General features: G+C 34.0%; 1 protein-coding gene across 1 annotated transcript in view; it reads left to right on the plus strand.

The window, feature by feature from the left end:
• The window catches only part of LOC114326165 (muscarinic acetylcholine receptor M2), a 54,270-nt gene extending 52,213 nt beyond the window's left edge, over positions 1-2,057 (plus strand). The window contains 1 exon segment of the mRNA XM_050652900.1: positions 978-2,057. Coding sequence (XP_050508857.1) covers positions 978-1,889 — 912 coding nt within the window. The 3' untranslated portion in view covers positions 1,890-2,057.
• The last annotated feature ends 13,763 nt before the right edge of the window (positions 2,058-15,820 follow it).

The following is a 15,820-nucleotide window of genomic DNA, read 5'->3' on the forward strand; positions in this document are numbered from 1 at the left end:
TGATAAAGAAATACCCAGAAATCTGGGATTTCTTTATAACTACTGGTTTAAACAAGTCGCTGTGTGAAGTGGTCAAGTTGTGTGAATTAGTACTACTAACTATCCCAGCCACAAGTGCATCAGTTAAACGAAGTTTTGCAGTATTAAGATGCATTAAAAGTTTCAAATTAAGAGTTTAAAAGAAATTCAACAAGCGAAAACAGACTTTGAAAGTTAGCCCTATTATCCATTGAAAAATACTGCATTCAACAATTATCAGAAGTTGATAGGAGAATAGACCTCGAGTATAAATAAATGTCATTTTAGTGAAAGTTGTGTGTTGTGGAAAATGCCTCGGAGTATATTTTTTTTAAATAGGATTCTTCTTTAGAAAACCAAGCCCGGCGTGAGGACTCAAGGCCCGAGCTAGCAATACAGATCAATGATAGGTCACTAGTCACTAGAAATAGCGGGAATAGAATGCCTAACGCATTCACTAGTCACGGATTTAGTGTGTGAGTCCTTGTACGCAGGGTGTCTCACATAATTAAGTACTTTGCTGATAGAGAGCCCCTGCGCATCAGAGTGTTATCAGGTGGAAAGTTGCTCGACGCTCGACCCTTAAGAAAATATTTTTATATCCTTATTGAATCGCTTCCCCTTTCGAAAAAGTCACCGCACGCCACTGCTCCAAGGAAAAAAAACTATAAACAAATACAACTGTTCTATAAACTGTCAACACTCTAACGTTTATATACATTTTCTGACGTTCTAAACGTCACTAGGCATTTCTAGGTTATTCCATGACATATCGAATATTTTCCAAATTTTTTTTCCAAGGGTACTTCTCGGCATAAAATTGAACAGTGCAACAAGTGAAGGATTATAGGACTGTATTTGCTCAATGTGTCCGTGTGTCTACTAGCGTGACGGTTATTGTATAAAACAATGTATTTGATGCTTTCAAAACAGTATATTAACCACATTTTCCTTTTTAGCAACGGCCCGTGCTCGAGAGACCCACTCTTCTCCAAATCACCGAAAGAGATCCCTTGGTCGATTCAAAAAAATCAAAAACTTATACGGTAGGTGTAAAACCCCCTCCACCTGACCATCCAGCTGCCATTGTAAATAGCAAAAGTTACGACAGTACCCTGCAACCACATGTAGATAGTAAAAAACCCTCCAACAGCTTAATTTATAAAACCCATTCAACTTACGACCTCCTGTTAGGCTTAGACAGCGCCGACCTGCGTTATATGGATGAAAGTTCAGTAGTAGTCCCTTCCCCTACATTAGAAAACCCCCCTCCGCCTTTAAGTAATACAAGCTCTCCTCGTGTTGTGCAGGGTGAGCAGAAGCTTCAGACGGAAGTGACGATCAGTGCTGACCGGCCGATTACGTCAGTGGTCAATGAAGAGGATCGCGTAGGGGAGACTGAGGATAGTTCGCCGCTAGGGGGAATCTCAGCTATAAGCCAAACAGGTAAAAACGGTCCCTTTAATACCTCTTGTAATAATAAACCGAGGTTTTGTACAGAATCCGTAGACAATCCCAAAAGAGTCTTCGTTAAGTCAATAGGAAAGAGACTGAAAGCCAAAAAGAAGACTTTGGGTCCACTGGGCTTCGGTAGGCAAAAATCCAAATCAGAAAATCGAGCTAGGAAAGCCTTGAGGACCATATCCTTTATTTTGGGAGCGTTTGTCGTTTGCTGGACTCCATACCATATCTTTGCGTTGGTCGAGGGGTTCTGCACGGACCCTCCTTGTATCAACAGCCATATTTATATGTTCTCGTATTTCTTATGCTACGCAAATAGCCCTTTGAATCCGTTTTGTTACGCTTTAGCCAATCAACAATTTAAGAAAACTTTTACTAGGATTTTGAAAGGAGATTTCCACTTAACTTAGGTGACTTTTTGTAATGTTTACAATGTGATTAGAGTTGTGTTGCTGAAGGCTTGTTGTGGGAAATGCTTTGTGAAGTGTTTTATTGTATTTAAGATCATTTTTGCAACGGTATTTTTTATTTTTCTAAATTATATTGGGATATATTTTCTTTTTCTTTAGTTATATAAATCTAAAAAAATATATGAAACGAAACAATTTAATTTTTAAATATATGTAACAGGTAATCAAATAAATAAAAAAAAATTACTGATCCATAGCTACTTATCAATGAATTAGTTCAAAGAATATCAAAATTTCGGAAATCCCATTAAGCGTAATTTGTAACTATACTAAATTTACAATCAAAATGCAGTAGAAATAAACAAACCAAGACACGCTAAATGCTAGCACTCCCGAATAATAATTTACAATGTGTATAGAGAGTGGAACCTCGTTCTTCTTCTTCTTTGAGTGCCTCTCCTATCGGAGATTGGATATCATTAGGGCGATTCTAATTTTATTTACTGCTGTTTTGAACAATTCGTTAGTGGTACAGCCAAACCACTCTCTCAAATTTCTCATCCAGGACATTCTTCTACGGCCTGGATTTCTTCGTCCTTGGATTTTTCCTTGCATTATATTTTGTAGGAATGTGTACTTTTGTCCTCTCATCAGGTGGCCTAAGTATTCAAGTTTTCTCTTTTTTATACTCCGTAGAACTTCTGGCTCGTTATTTATTCTGCGTATTACTTCTTCATTTGTAATTTTATCCACCCAACTTATTCGTAGTATACGGCGGTAGCACCACATCTCAAAGCTTTCAAGATTTTTAATATTCCTCTGTTTAAGAGTCCATGACTCCATACCGTAGAGCAAAGTACTGAATACATAGCATTTTAACATTCTAGTTCGTAGATGAATACTAATATCACGATTACAAAATAATTTTTTCTTAATAACCTCGTTAACTCGGATTAATCGGGACCGCTTCCGATCCGGGTTATCGAAAATCCGGGTTAGCGGGAGAAAATGGTAAAAATTAATAAAAGACGGTATACGTACAGATAGTTGGCGTATTCCATGACGTTTTTTCCATCTATCCAGCCAACCGTGATTCGCAGTGAAATTTGGTTCACAATCAGGCAACATTTTATTCAGCTTGAGTGCTGATTATTGAATAATTGGTTCAGACACTGGTAAACCACGTTCGCGTTCCGCACAAAACCTCACATACAAAGCGTCGTCGAGAGTCTCATTTTTAACTTTCTTAGCTTTGCTCCGATTGTACAAACTGCCTTTTGTTATCATTTTAAAACAAAATTCTTCGATTTTAGTTCTATTTTCCTTTTAATCCGATACTGTCTATTTACCGACACCATACGATGCTGCAATTGTTTTTAAAGATTCGCCTTTATCAATTCTACCTAATGCTTCTAGTTTCTTTTTCATTGTCACTACAACATTTTTACGTTTTGTTGCACGCAACAACACTTTACGTTTTGTTGCAGACAAAAAAAAACACGCAAACACAAAATTGAATAGATTTACAAACGGTTACAGAACGGAAGCGAACAATACGACTGTACTACACACAATAATACGGTCTCAATCAATCGCAACGATGTTATGTTATTTAATAACAGTGAAGACTAAGACCACTGTTTAAAAAATAATTTTTTAATAGTCTTTTTAAAACAGATGTAAGACAGTTTGAAATAAATAAAGGATACTACAGGTGTCTGTTGTTTCCGATAACAGGACAATGAACGTCGTGTGCCATGAGTCATTTTTACTATCGTATATGTAGTTCAAATTACACAAATACCCATTATCTCTCAAATATTACATTACATACATTTTTATTGTTGAAATGTTTGTCTGATAAAAATCGGTCCGTGTTAGCCGGACTTCCGGGTTATCGGGGGCCGACTTACCGGGGTTCCACTGTACATTGTAAATCCCAAATTATGATTTCCAAAGGTGTAAATTATGATTCGGGAGTGCTCCCAGTAGCATTTAACCTCTCTTGGTTTCTTTATTTCTACTGTATTTTGATTGTAAATTTAGTATAATAACATTATTTTAACTATACCCTGTTTTTAAACCAGGAGGACACTGGAATAAACTTGCCTGAGGTTGGATCAATTACAAACAAGCATTACCTCTATTTATGGTCGACCTTGATCGGCGTGAGGTCTTCCATCGTTTGTCGGTAAATGAACACGGTTCAACGGAAATCAGAAGCTGATACAAACCCTTCCCACTAGAATAGGGACTGGTATGGCCAGTGCTGTGGTAATTTTAATATGGAGTATTCTAACAGCATTGCGTTGGAATTTTTATCCATGTATAAATTAACCAATTTATTAAAATTTCTACCACCAACACTGTTGGTGTACTTGATTGAACACGTTACATTGAATAGTCCGACCGAGTTTATAAAAAATAAATATTTATTAATTTCAGAGTTTAGCAAGAAAAAAATCGCCAAATAGAAGAGGATTATTGGGACGACCGAGGAAAAGATGGTCAGACAATATCAATTGAGGCTAAAAACTGAAGTAAAACAGGCATTGAGCCTATTTATAAAGTAGGAAGGAGGAGAAGAAGAATTCCAGAGTAACGTGGGGTGAAAATTGTGCTCTATTTTCTTTTCTCTATTATCTAGTTTAAATTTTTCTTTGTCAACATAAACTGATGAAGAGTGCCACACCAAACTCCATCTGATCCCGGCTTTATTCTTCTTTTTCTTAACTCAGGCGAGACTCGTTAGTCTCTGTCACTTGGTCATACACCCTTTGTATCATACCTTGTTTATTTCCTTAAACTCTAATCTGTGACTTCAACGAAAGGCCTACAGTTTTCTTATTGGTAGTTTTAGGATCTCTTTCGGTTCAAACCTCATTTGACCAGTGAATTACTGCCTTAAATCACCTAGCACACTGCAATGGAATAGTATGTATATGGCAGTCCCTTCTTCCATTTTGCACTTTCTGTACCATAGTTCATTCATCTTACACAGTTTGTATAGGTGGTTTCTTGAACGGTAATGTCGAATCACCATTTCAGTGGCCGTTTTGATCTCTCATTTATTGAGGTTCATCAAACTATTCGAGAGTTTTTTATCAATATTCTTGATTATTTTTTATTCCTGATTTGACCTTGAGTGGTTCTCCATCTTTTTATGATTCTTTATCAGCCATTTCTGAACCTCGTTTTTCGTAGCATCTTTAGTGATGCTACAGAAGGGTTCTGGGCCTTCAAAAGAAATACAATAATAAGAAGAAAACCAAGATACAAGAAATAAAAATATACAAAATGTTAACGTTGAAACTACAATTCTTTATACCTACTTGATTTTAACAAATATTTGGCAGCTATGATTAACAAGGTTTAACAGCGTAGGCACAAAATTTACTTGCAATGCTTTTTAAATCCATTCATTTTTTTCAAATCCTGAAAAAATAATAAATATTTTTGAAAAATTTAAACGCAAAATAAACGATTACATTATTACCAAAGGCTGAAAGAGGGATAACAGTTGTTGAAAAAAAAAACGGTTTTCGGTTATGGGTACCGGTTTCTTTACTTACGGTGTTAGCCTGGCAGTTATAACCGGTCAAAAAAAAACCCGTCAACAAATTTCGGTAGTATGTTTAATACGTAGATATAATACCTTTTAATTCCTAATAATTATTCCTAACAATTATGTATTGTTTAGAAATTACATATATCTAATATGGAGATTCCTAAAAGTATTTCCGTATTCATAATCAAACATACAAGAATATCAAGTACCTACTCAAGTATAAAAAATTATACTCAATGATGGTTGGGCCATTTCAACCAGATCACTTACAGTTTCATGTAAATATTATGATCTAAATACCTATTCCCAAACCATAATAAACCAAATTGTTTGCTAATGGCTGATGTGGCACTTTCGTCCCGTTTTTTATTTAAATGAAATTTAAATTATGGTTGCTTGGAATAAGTACTATATTATTTACATATGATTGCGATCGAAAATAGATGTAAATCTCTTCATTTTTTCTCTGAATTAATTATTTTCCAGAGGTAACTTATCTGGTTTTTCACCGGTTATTATTTTAAAAAGAAAAACCGGTTATAACCGGAACAAAACACCTATAAAACCAGGTATTGCGAAATAAAAAACGGGTTTTAGGTTATAACCGGTAGGTTTTTCCTATCCCTAGCCTAAAGTCTCTTAGAATAAACGAAAGGTTTGTTTTGAATAATATAATTGAAATTAAAAATTACACTAGATTTTCTCTTTTTTTCACCCATGTAACTTATTCAAATAAACATTATAGAGGTTTTCAGGAACTTTCGGAACTCTGTAATAATGTAGTCTTTCATTCTGCGTAAAAATTTTTTAAAAATACTAATCAGTTTTCTCAGGATTAGAAAAAAAAATGAAATTAGAAAGCACTGCAAGCAAATTTTGCATCTACTCACTTAATTGCTAATATCATTGTTGATTGAAGTAATTTACATTAAGAAAAGATGAATCTTTTCTATTGGGATGAGCTTTTTAGATACCATTTTTAAATTTTTTCACAAATATCTAATACAATATAGGCCGAAATAAACAGTACAGAAACTGAAAAATAGGTTTCTCTTTCTGCATGATGTCATACCCAAATTAACTTGTATAGACCTGCCAAGTAAATCTTAAAAATTAATAACTATTAATAATTGTTAAGAATTACTTGACAGGTATATACAAGTTAATTTGGGTATGACAGCGTGCAGAAAGTGAAACTTATGTTTCAGTTTCAGTACTGGTTATTTCGGGCTATACTGTATATCGGAAAATTCATTAAAAAAACATAATAGTTAATAAAATAATGGACTTTTTAATCCCAAAATTTTATTATTTACATACTCTAACTAAAGTGATCTTAAATAGAATAGAATAATTTTAAAGAAATCTAATATATTATAAAGATTGGTTCACATGAATTTTTGTAAACCTCGGGGTAATTTATTAAAAAAAAAAATAAAAATTGACAATACTTTTAACTATTTATAGAAACACAAGGAGTAACTAGTACGTAGGAAATTCATATTTAGGCAAATTTTCTAAGATTATTCGAAAGTCGCTTATTTTTTGGCATTATAGACTTATAATGTTCTATAAGAATAGTGAAACCAATAATAATCAAATCGATTTTTAAATTAATAAACAAAATCAATAGCCATTGTCAAAATAAAAATCAAAACAAAAGTGTTTACATGTCATTACTGAAAGTTCGATATGAGTCCAAAGATTAAATGATTAATTAGTATTTTTTAATAATATTTATAATTTTCAAGGTCCAGTTTCACCAACAACAAATAAATCAATGAATAGCTATTGATCGAATAAAATTATCAGACTTTTATATTTATATTTGGTTTCAATACAATTTTGATAAATTAAAGTTAAACTGGCGAATTTACTGTCTTGTAAATATTTACAGCGAGATTAACTTGCCAATTTATTCGAAGAGTAAGTATTTACTATTTGATAAATTAGTAAAATAGGTCTTATTTGACGTTAGTAAAATGGATAAATGTCAGTTTATTGGTCGAATAACTTTATTCATAGTATAAACTACTATTTGTCGTTGGTGAACCGGCCATGAGATATAAATCCATTTTATAAGTTCTCAAGAATGTTGTACTGCAATATTGGTAGCATATACATATACTCAACCCAACTTACCTAATATATGGAATCATCTAATATTTTTTATTATTTTAAGCGAATTGATATAAATTAAATTTTCTTCCATCGTATCTCTCAGTAGCCTACCTACAGGTTTTATCAACATAACTGCGAGCTATTAAAGTTAGTGTGCACCTACATTGGATCCGTTTTTCTCCGATCCGATCAGATCAGTCAGATCAGATCCGATCCGATCCGACAGGCGGCACCTACATTGGATCCGTATTTCTCCGATCAGATCAGATCCGATAAAACCTGTTTTCCGGCGAAGGCGCCTACATTGGTTCAGTAATCTTCCGACCACCGACCACCGACCACCGACAATGATGAAGATGTGTTATTAATTTGTTGGCTGTTGTTGGAAAACAACGTTCTTAAAAGACGCAGAAAAAAAACGTAGATGGATGCATACATTTAATAAACACAGATCTTTAGGAGAATTTAATATAAACAAAAATCTACGAACTATCCTGATAAATTTAAAATCCTATTTCCCATTTTATCGTCACAAGAATGTAAAATAATTCATGAGAAAAGAAAAAATATATTGATTTATTACAAACTAGTATCCATCCCAATAAAACTCTTTACCTAGAGGCACAGAATAGGGTGTTTCCTATTCTGTGCGAGAGGTATAAATATAAATACAGAGATTTTGCCACCATTATATTCAAGACAACATTATAAAATATGTATTGTTGTGATCTTGATTATTGATATGAGATGATAATTTTATATGTCATTTAATTTAATCAATGCATTACTAATAATCTAATTAATTTACCAGATCACATATCAATATGTTTTCAATCTCAGGGCTTTTTATAAAATTAATTACTTACATACGTGGCTTCTAAGTATTTCTTAATGGTTCCTAATCGGGATAGGAAAGAAAAGAGTAAAATAATAACACATATGGGTTACAATTGTAATCAAAATATTGTTTATTTTATTTAAATGGCAATCACTGCTTAATATTTGCTATATCTTATTATTCTTAAACATAACATTTACACATGGGAATCTTATTTCCTTTTGATTTCCAATTGAAAGTTTTTATTAACATTTAACTATTATGATTTATTAGCAACAATTCTATTTAAGTTTGATGAAGCTTTTCTGATATTATTGATTATGTTTCTTCAATTTTAAATGTGGTATTTACTACGAAAAAACCCATACATTCATGTCCAAACAAATGAGACTGACCTTTTTCTGGTGCACTGAGAATGTCTTCACACAAGACCCGTTTCCTGCTATCCTTGGCTGCAATCAAAACCTCGTCCTGGCTTCCAGTAATGTTCTCCTCTGAAACTAGCTCGTATAGCTCTCGTTTCCTGCTTCTGTCGTGATGCTGTGTTCTACCTTTTTCGAAACTGCAATCAGCTACCGGGAACTCTTGGCTCAAGGAGGTTCTTTTACTCTCAAACCTGGCCTACCTCTCGTTCTACGATAGATACTCCACACTCACGGAACTACACAGGCTTTCTCACTCTCCGTACACTACCGTCTACTACTCGACTTCACTTCTCCACCGCTCAAAACATTCTGATCTCTATTTGTCATTCATTCCCCTACTTTCTAAATATCCCTTCCAGATTCACAAATCAAACTTCCACCACCAACTCTCATTCGCAGTATTCCTCAAAACCAATTTTTAAACTTTCTAAATATGCTTAATGGATTTCAAAGAAAATAGTTAATTCCCATTCTAAAATTACTTTCTACTATATACAAATTTTAATGACCTATTCTCTATTTCCACTTAGTCTTATTTAGCATCGGCTAATGATCGATCCTTCCGCGAACAACGATAATGACCTATTAACGATTTCACTTGAGTCTTATTTAATCACTTCTTAAAATTAAATATAACAATTTGTTGTATACAGGTTGTTCTAAATTTATATGCCCGTGGTTGAGAAAATTGAAAATATTTTATATTAAATTGAATTCTGTTTATAATTATCAAATTTTAATTTTCATATCAAATAGAAATATAACAAATCCCCGCCTTGTATTCGATAAAATTTATCTGCATTTTTAAATAAATTTTCTCGAGGGCAAAACCAACTCCCTGTATATTTCCTTACTTTAATCTACGTCTTATATCCTAACTTACTATCTACTTCATGTAATTCTGTCTTTTATTCGTGATATTTGTATACATCGTGAATATTATAAATTCCTCGGATCTTTTCCGAGTTCCTGTGCCTCAACTCATAACTATTTATCCCATTTTCATTATTCACGATATACGGGCCTTCGAAAACAGGCATCAACTTTGCGCAAATGCCCCCAGGAAGATTTGATACTCGTAATGCCCTCACGAGTACTTTTTCACCCTTTTGGAAAGTCACTGGTCTTCTTTTTCTATTTTGTTCCTGTCTTTGGATATATTTTTCGTTGCTTCGCCGTAATCTTCTCTGTACGGTTTCAATCACCTGGTGATATTCTTTTGGCTCTTGGTCTTCCCATGGCCTTATCGGCAGTACACCCTTCATGATGTATTCTGGGGTCTCTTTTGTTACTGTGCTCGGAATTGTATTTAGATACCTTTCTATTTCCGCCATTTTCCTGTCCCAGTGGCGATGTTGACCATCTGTTGCAATGCGGAGAAATTTCGTCACTTCCTGTATGAATCGTTCCGAAGGATTACTCTGTGGATGCCTGATGCTGACAAAATTTGTCTCTATTCCTCGTTCTCGAAGTTGTCCCTTGAAACGATCATTTCGGAAATACGTTGCATTGTCCAGTAGAATCTTTTTTGGTGTTCCTACTATGGCTATAAAATTGTCGATTTTTCTTAATATTTCTTCCCCCTTTGTGGTGCGGCAACTATATAATTTTACGTATTTTGAAAACACATCCACCATTACCAGAATATGTTTGTTCCTTTTAGTGGTCATAATTAGATCGCTTAACATATCTATTGCTACAATGTCTAGTTTGTTTCGGGCTTCAATATTTTTGGCAACATTTTCGTTTTTGAAATTCCGACTCTTATATTTTTGACATACATCGCACTTCTGGGTAATTTCCTTTGCAATGCGGTAATCCTGTCGGCTGATGTAATTTTCCCTAAAAACGAGCCAAACTTTTCTGCTACCGATATGCCCATTGTCCTCATGTAATTTCTTTATTATCTTTTCGGCCAATGTCTGTGTCACTAAATATAGTTCCTTTCCGTCTATTCTCTTAAAATATATGTTATTTTCTGCTTCCGCTCTTCTTTTCTCTCTTTCCTCTAGGTCTTCCTGGTTTGTCCTTATCTCATTTAACGAATATATCCCTTCTTCTTGTATTAATCTATTTAGTCCCACCTGTAGAGTAATTGTTTCCTTTTTTCCGGTGTCCTCATCCCGTGTTAGAGCGTCGGCTATTATGTTGTCTTTTCCTTTTATATATCGGAACTCAAAATCATACTCCTGTAATAATAGAATGCCTCTATGTATTCTATTATTTACTAATCTATTCTTCATGATATGTACTAAAGCTGCATGGTCTGTTTCGATTGTGAATTTTGCTCCCAATAAGTAAAACCTCAATTTGTTTACGCAATATAGTACACTGGCAAACTCCAATTCTGTAACACTATATTTTCTCTCATGTGTTTTAGTCACTCGAGATATAAAACATATCGGTACTTCTTGGTCGTTTTGTATTTGAGACAGAACTCCTGCAAATTTTTGTATGGACGCATCAGTTCGGAGTATAAAAGGTAAATTGTAAATGGGGTGGTATATTTTCGTTCCTTTTGAGAATTCTCGTTTTAATGTTTCGAAAGCTTCCTCCTGTTCTTCTTTCCAATTCCATTTTATTCCTTTTTTAAGCAATTTTATCAGAGGGATTTCCTTTTGGCTCAAATCGGGAATCAGCTTTTTAAAATAATTTATCGTGCCAAGAAAACCTCTCAATGTTTTCAAATTCGTTGGTCTTGGGTATTCATCTATGAGCTTGACTCTGTCTTCGGCTAATCTTACTGTTTTGGTGTCCAATTGAAAACCCAAATAAATGACTTCTTTTTGAAAAAATTGACATTTTTCAATGTTTAATTTCAATCCCGCTGTGTCCAATTCTTTCAGAATTATTTCTATGTGTTCCAGATGACTCTGAGTATCTTGTGAAAAAATTAATAAATCATCGATATAATGAACTATGAAATCTTCATGGCGATTCAAAATGGTATGTAGAGCTCGGACGAGTGCAGCACAAGCACTCTGCAATCCAAATGGCACTACCTTAAACCGGTAGACAATACCATCAATAGAAAAAGCGGTGTAGTTTCTACACTTTTCAGCTAACGGTATCAACCAAAAACTGTGTTTTAAGTCAATTTTCGAAAATATGTGTGACCCGGTGATTCTTCCAAAAATGGCCTCGATGTTTAGAGGTGATTCATATTGTGATACAGTGTGCTGGTTGATATTTCTGGCATCTAAACATAATCTCAATTCTCCATTGCTTTTCTTTACTATCACAATCGGGTTAACATACGGTGAATCACATCTTTCGATGATTTGATCTTCCAACATTTTATTTATTTCTTCTTTCACCTCTTGTCGATACTTGTATGGAATCGGGTAAGTCTTTGATCGAAAATTTCCCAAGTTTTTCACCTCAAATGAATGTTCGTACTTTTTCGCCACTCTGTTTTCCTCATTGATCAAATTTTCGTAGTTTCTTAACATCAACCGCAATTCTTTTTCTTTCCCTTCTCCACATATCAATTTTCTGTCTTTTTTTTCAGATTCTTCACACATGTTTACCGTGCATTCTGCATCCTCGTTTGCATATACCTCCTCTTCAAATACTACTGTTTCAATCATATTCTTTTCACTTTCATTTTTTAGCTTTATTTCTTCTTCTCCTGAGCTCGTCTCTTCTTTTGAGGAATCCCAGGTTTCCTTTGTTTCTGATACTCTCAAACTTTCTTCTTCTGGGCTCAACTCTTCTTTTCAGGAGCCACAGGTTTCATTTTCTTTTATCCTTTTCCGACCTTTTCTCCTTTTTTTTCTTTGTCCTTGCTTCGCTGCCAAATTCATTTCCACTGTTTGTTCTTTACCTGATTCGTCCGTATTTTGTTTCTCATGTTCCTTGTCCTGTTCTTTTTCTTTTTCTTCTGTTAGCTTCATCGTATTATTTTTAAAATCTATCACTACATGTTTTTCTGCCAATTCGTCAACTCCTACTATCATGTCATGTGACATATTTGGCATTATTACACATTGTAGTGCATACATATTCTTACCCAGTCGTACCATTACTCGTATGCCTTCATTTATAGTTGCCAATGTCCGTTTGTTTGCGCCCACTAAATTTACCCTAGGTATTTTGTAAATTAAATTTGTTAAGTTAACTTCTTCTATTAGTTTTCTGTTGACCAATGTTATTTCAGATCCAGTGTCTATCATAATTTTAATTGGTTTCTCGTTGATAAATCCATCCACAAATTTTAAATTAACTCCATTTTTCTTTTCGTTGTTTCCTGCCAATTTAATAAACTCCTTGGGGTGACAAAAGATTCCTGTTTGATTTTTGGTTTTTAGTGAGCGCCGTCGTGAAAAGACGCCGGTTGCTCATCGTTGTTTATATTTTCGTCATACTGTCTCTCTCCGTCATATTCATCTGTCTGGGTATTATTTACTTCTCTTCTATTTTCTCTTGGTCTGTCGGATCTGTTTCGGTTTTCTCGATATCCCTGTTCATTTTGTCTACCATTATTTCTGTTTTCTTGATTTGAGCGTGTGGTGTTTCTATTCTGGTATTCTCGATTTCTATCCTCATTCCATTGCCTATTTCTTTGTTCATAATTTCCTCTTCCGTTGTCTCTATTTTCGTTTTCCCTTCTGGGATTAAAATCTCGTCTTGTATAGTCCCTCCTATTTTGATTTCTATCTCTGTAATCTTGTGTTTCTCGGGGCCTGTAATCTTCTCGCGACCTTCTTGATTTTCTTTCTCTTAGACGTGATTCTCTTATTTGTAGGAATTGGCATAAACTATCTATGTCTTTGTAATTTTGCAATGTGATATGGTCTTCCAGCGTTTCCTCGAAATGTCTTGCAATCAGTTCGACTAATTGTTCCGATGAGTAATTATATTGTAAATGTTTTGCATTATTGTAAATTTGCAAAGCATATGTCCTTTCTGATACACCCATCCTATCATTGTATTTCCCATTTTGCAATTCCTTGTTAATTTCCAATTGTTGGACCTTTCCCCAGAAATAATTCAAAAATTTTTGTTCAAATTGTTGCCAATTGCCGAATTCTTCTTCTTTGCTATCGAACCATAGGCTTGCTTCATATTTGAGATGGTTTCTGATAGTTTCTTTTGCTGTTTCGAAATTTCCGATGTGCTGTATTTTCTTTTTCAGGCTATTTATGAACGGCACTGGGTGTAATCTTCTTACGTCCCCGCCAAACCTTATCTTCACGTCATCTGTGCTATGTATAACCATTTCTCTTCTTTCTCCGACATTTTGTTGAGTATTGATTTCCGCAATCTTTCTTTCCACTTCTTCTATGTCTGCTTGAATAGCGTTTTGCAACTTGTTTTCCAAATTTTCCATTTCTTTTTTCTGGCAATTCGTTATCTCCTTTATTTTATTTTGAATTTTCATTTCTTGTTCTTTCATGTGATCCTTAATTTTCATTTCATACTTTTCTATGCGTTCCTCCATTTTCTTGTTGTTCTCTTCTATGGCTTGTTTTGTTTCCTTCAGATTTTCTTGCATTATTCTTTTTGTTTCATCCATTTTTTGTTGTGTTTCATCCATTTTTTGATCCACTTTATCCATTTTCTTTGATGTTTCTTCCTGATTTTTATCCATTTTTTGTTGTGTTTCATCCATTTTCTGTTCTATTCTTTGTGACTGGAGTTGCATCATTTGTAATAATTTATCTATTCCTGATAATTCTTGCTGTTCTGATGCCATGATTGTCGTGTCTAAAATATCTTCTTGGTCTGAATTATTCTCTTGATTTGAATGTTCTTTTTGTTTTTTGTTGTCTTTGCTTTGGCTTCTTGTCACAGACATTTGTTTTCAAGAAGTACTGTCCCCGCCAAATATGAAATTTTACTAGTATGTTACCAAGACGACTTTTTCTCACCCAAATATTATAAATTGTCAATAAATATATCAAATGTAAATATCGTAAAAATAAAATATTAAATCAGTCATGTAAAATTTGTACCTAAAGAGATCTAAAATTTTATGTTATCAAATGTAAGTATCTCACTTTTTACCACAGGCATATAAATTTTCAAATACCGGCTTTACTCTTTCTATCCTTCAAATTTGCCACTAGAAATACTTTCAAAATGCCCCACGTTGGGCGCCAGTTGTTGTGATCTTGATTATTGATATGAGATGATAATTTTATATGTCATTTAATTTAATCAATGCATTACTAATAATCTAATTAATTTACCAGATCACATATCAATATGTTTTCAATCTCAGGGCTTTTTATAAAATTAATTACTTACATACGTGGCTTCTAAGTATTTCTTAATGGTTCCTAATCGGGATAGGAAAGAAAAGAGTAAAATAATAACACATATGGGTTACAATTGTAATCAAAATATTGTTTATTTTATTTAAATGGCAATCACTGCTTAATATTTGCTATATCTTATTATTCTTAAACATAACATTTACACATGGGAATCTTATTTCCTTTTGATTTCCAATTGAAAGTTTTTATTAACATTTAACTATTATGATTTATTAGCAACAATTCTATTTAAGTTTGATGAAGCTTTTCTGATATTATTGATTATGTTTCTTCAATTTTAAATGTGGTATTTACTACGAAAAAACCCATACATTCATGTCCAAACAAATGAGACTGACCTTTTTCTGGTGCACTGAGAATGTCTTCACACAAGACCCGTTTCCTGCTATCCTTGGCTGCAATCAAAACCTCGTCCTGGCTTCCAGTAATGTTCTCCTCTGAAACTAGCTCGTATAGCTCTCGTTTCCTGCTTCTGTCGTGATGCTGTGTTCTACCTTTTTCGAAACTGCAATCAGCTACCGGGAACTCTTGGCTCAAGGAGGTTCTTTTACTCTCAAACCTGGCCTACCTCTCGTTCTACGATAGATACTCCACACTCACGGAACTACACAGGCTTTCTCACTCTCCGTACACTACCGTCTACTACTCGACTTCACTTCTCCACCGCTCAAAACATTCTGATCTCTATTTGTCATTCA

The sequence above is a fragment of the Diabrotica virgifera genome, chromosome 6 (genome assembly GCF_917563875.1).
Source record: "Diabrotica virgifera virgifera chromosome 6, PGI_DIABVI_V3a".
NCBI classification, from domain to species: Eukaryota; Metazoa; Arthropoda; class Insecta; order Coleoptera; family Chrysomelidae; genus Diabrotica; species Diabrotica virgifera.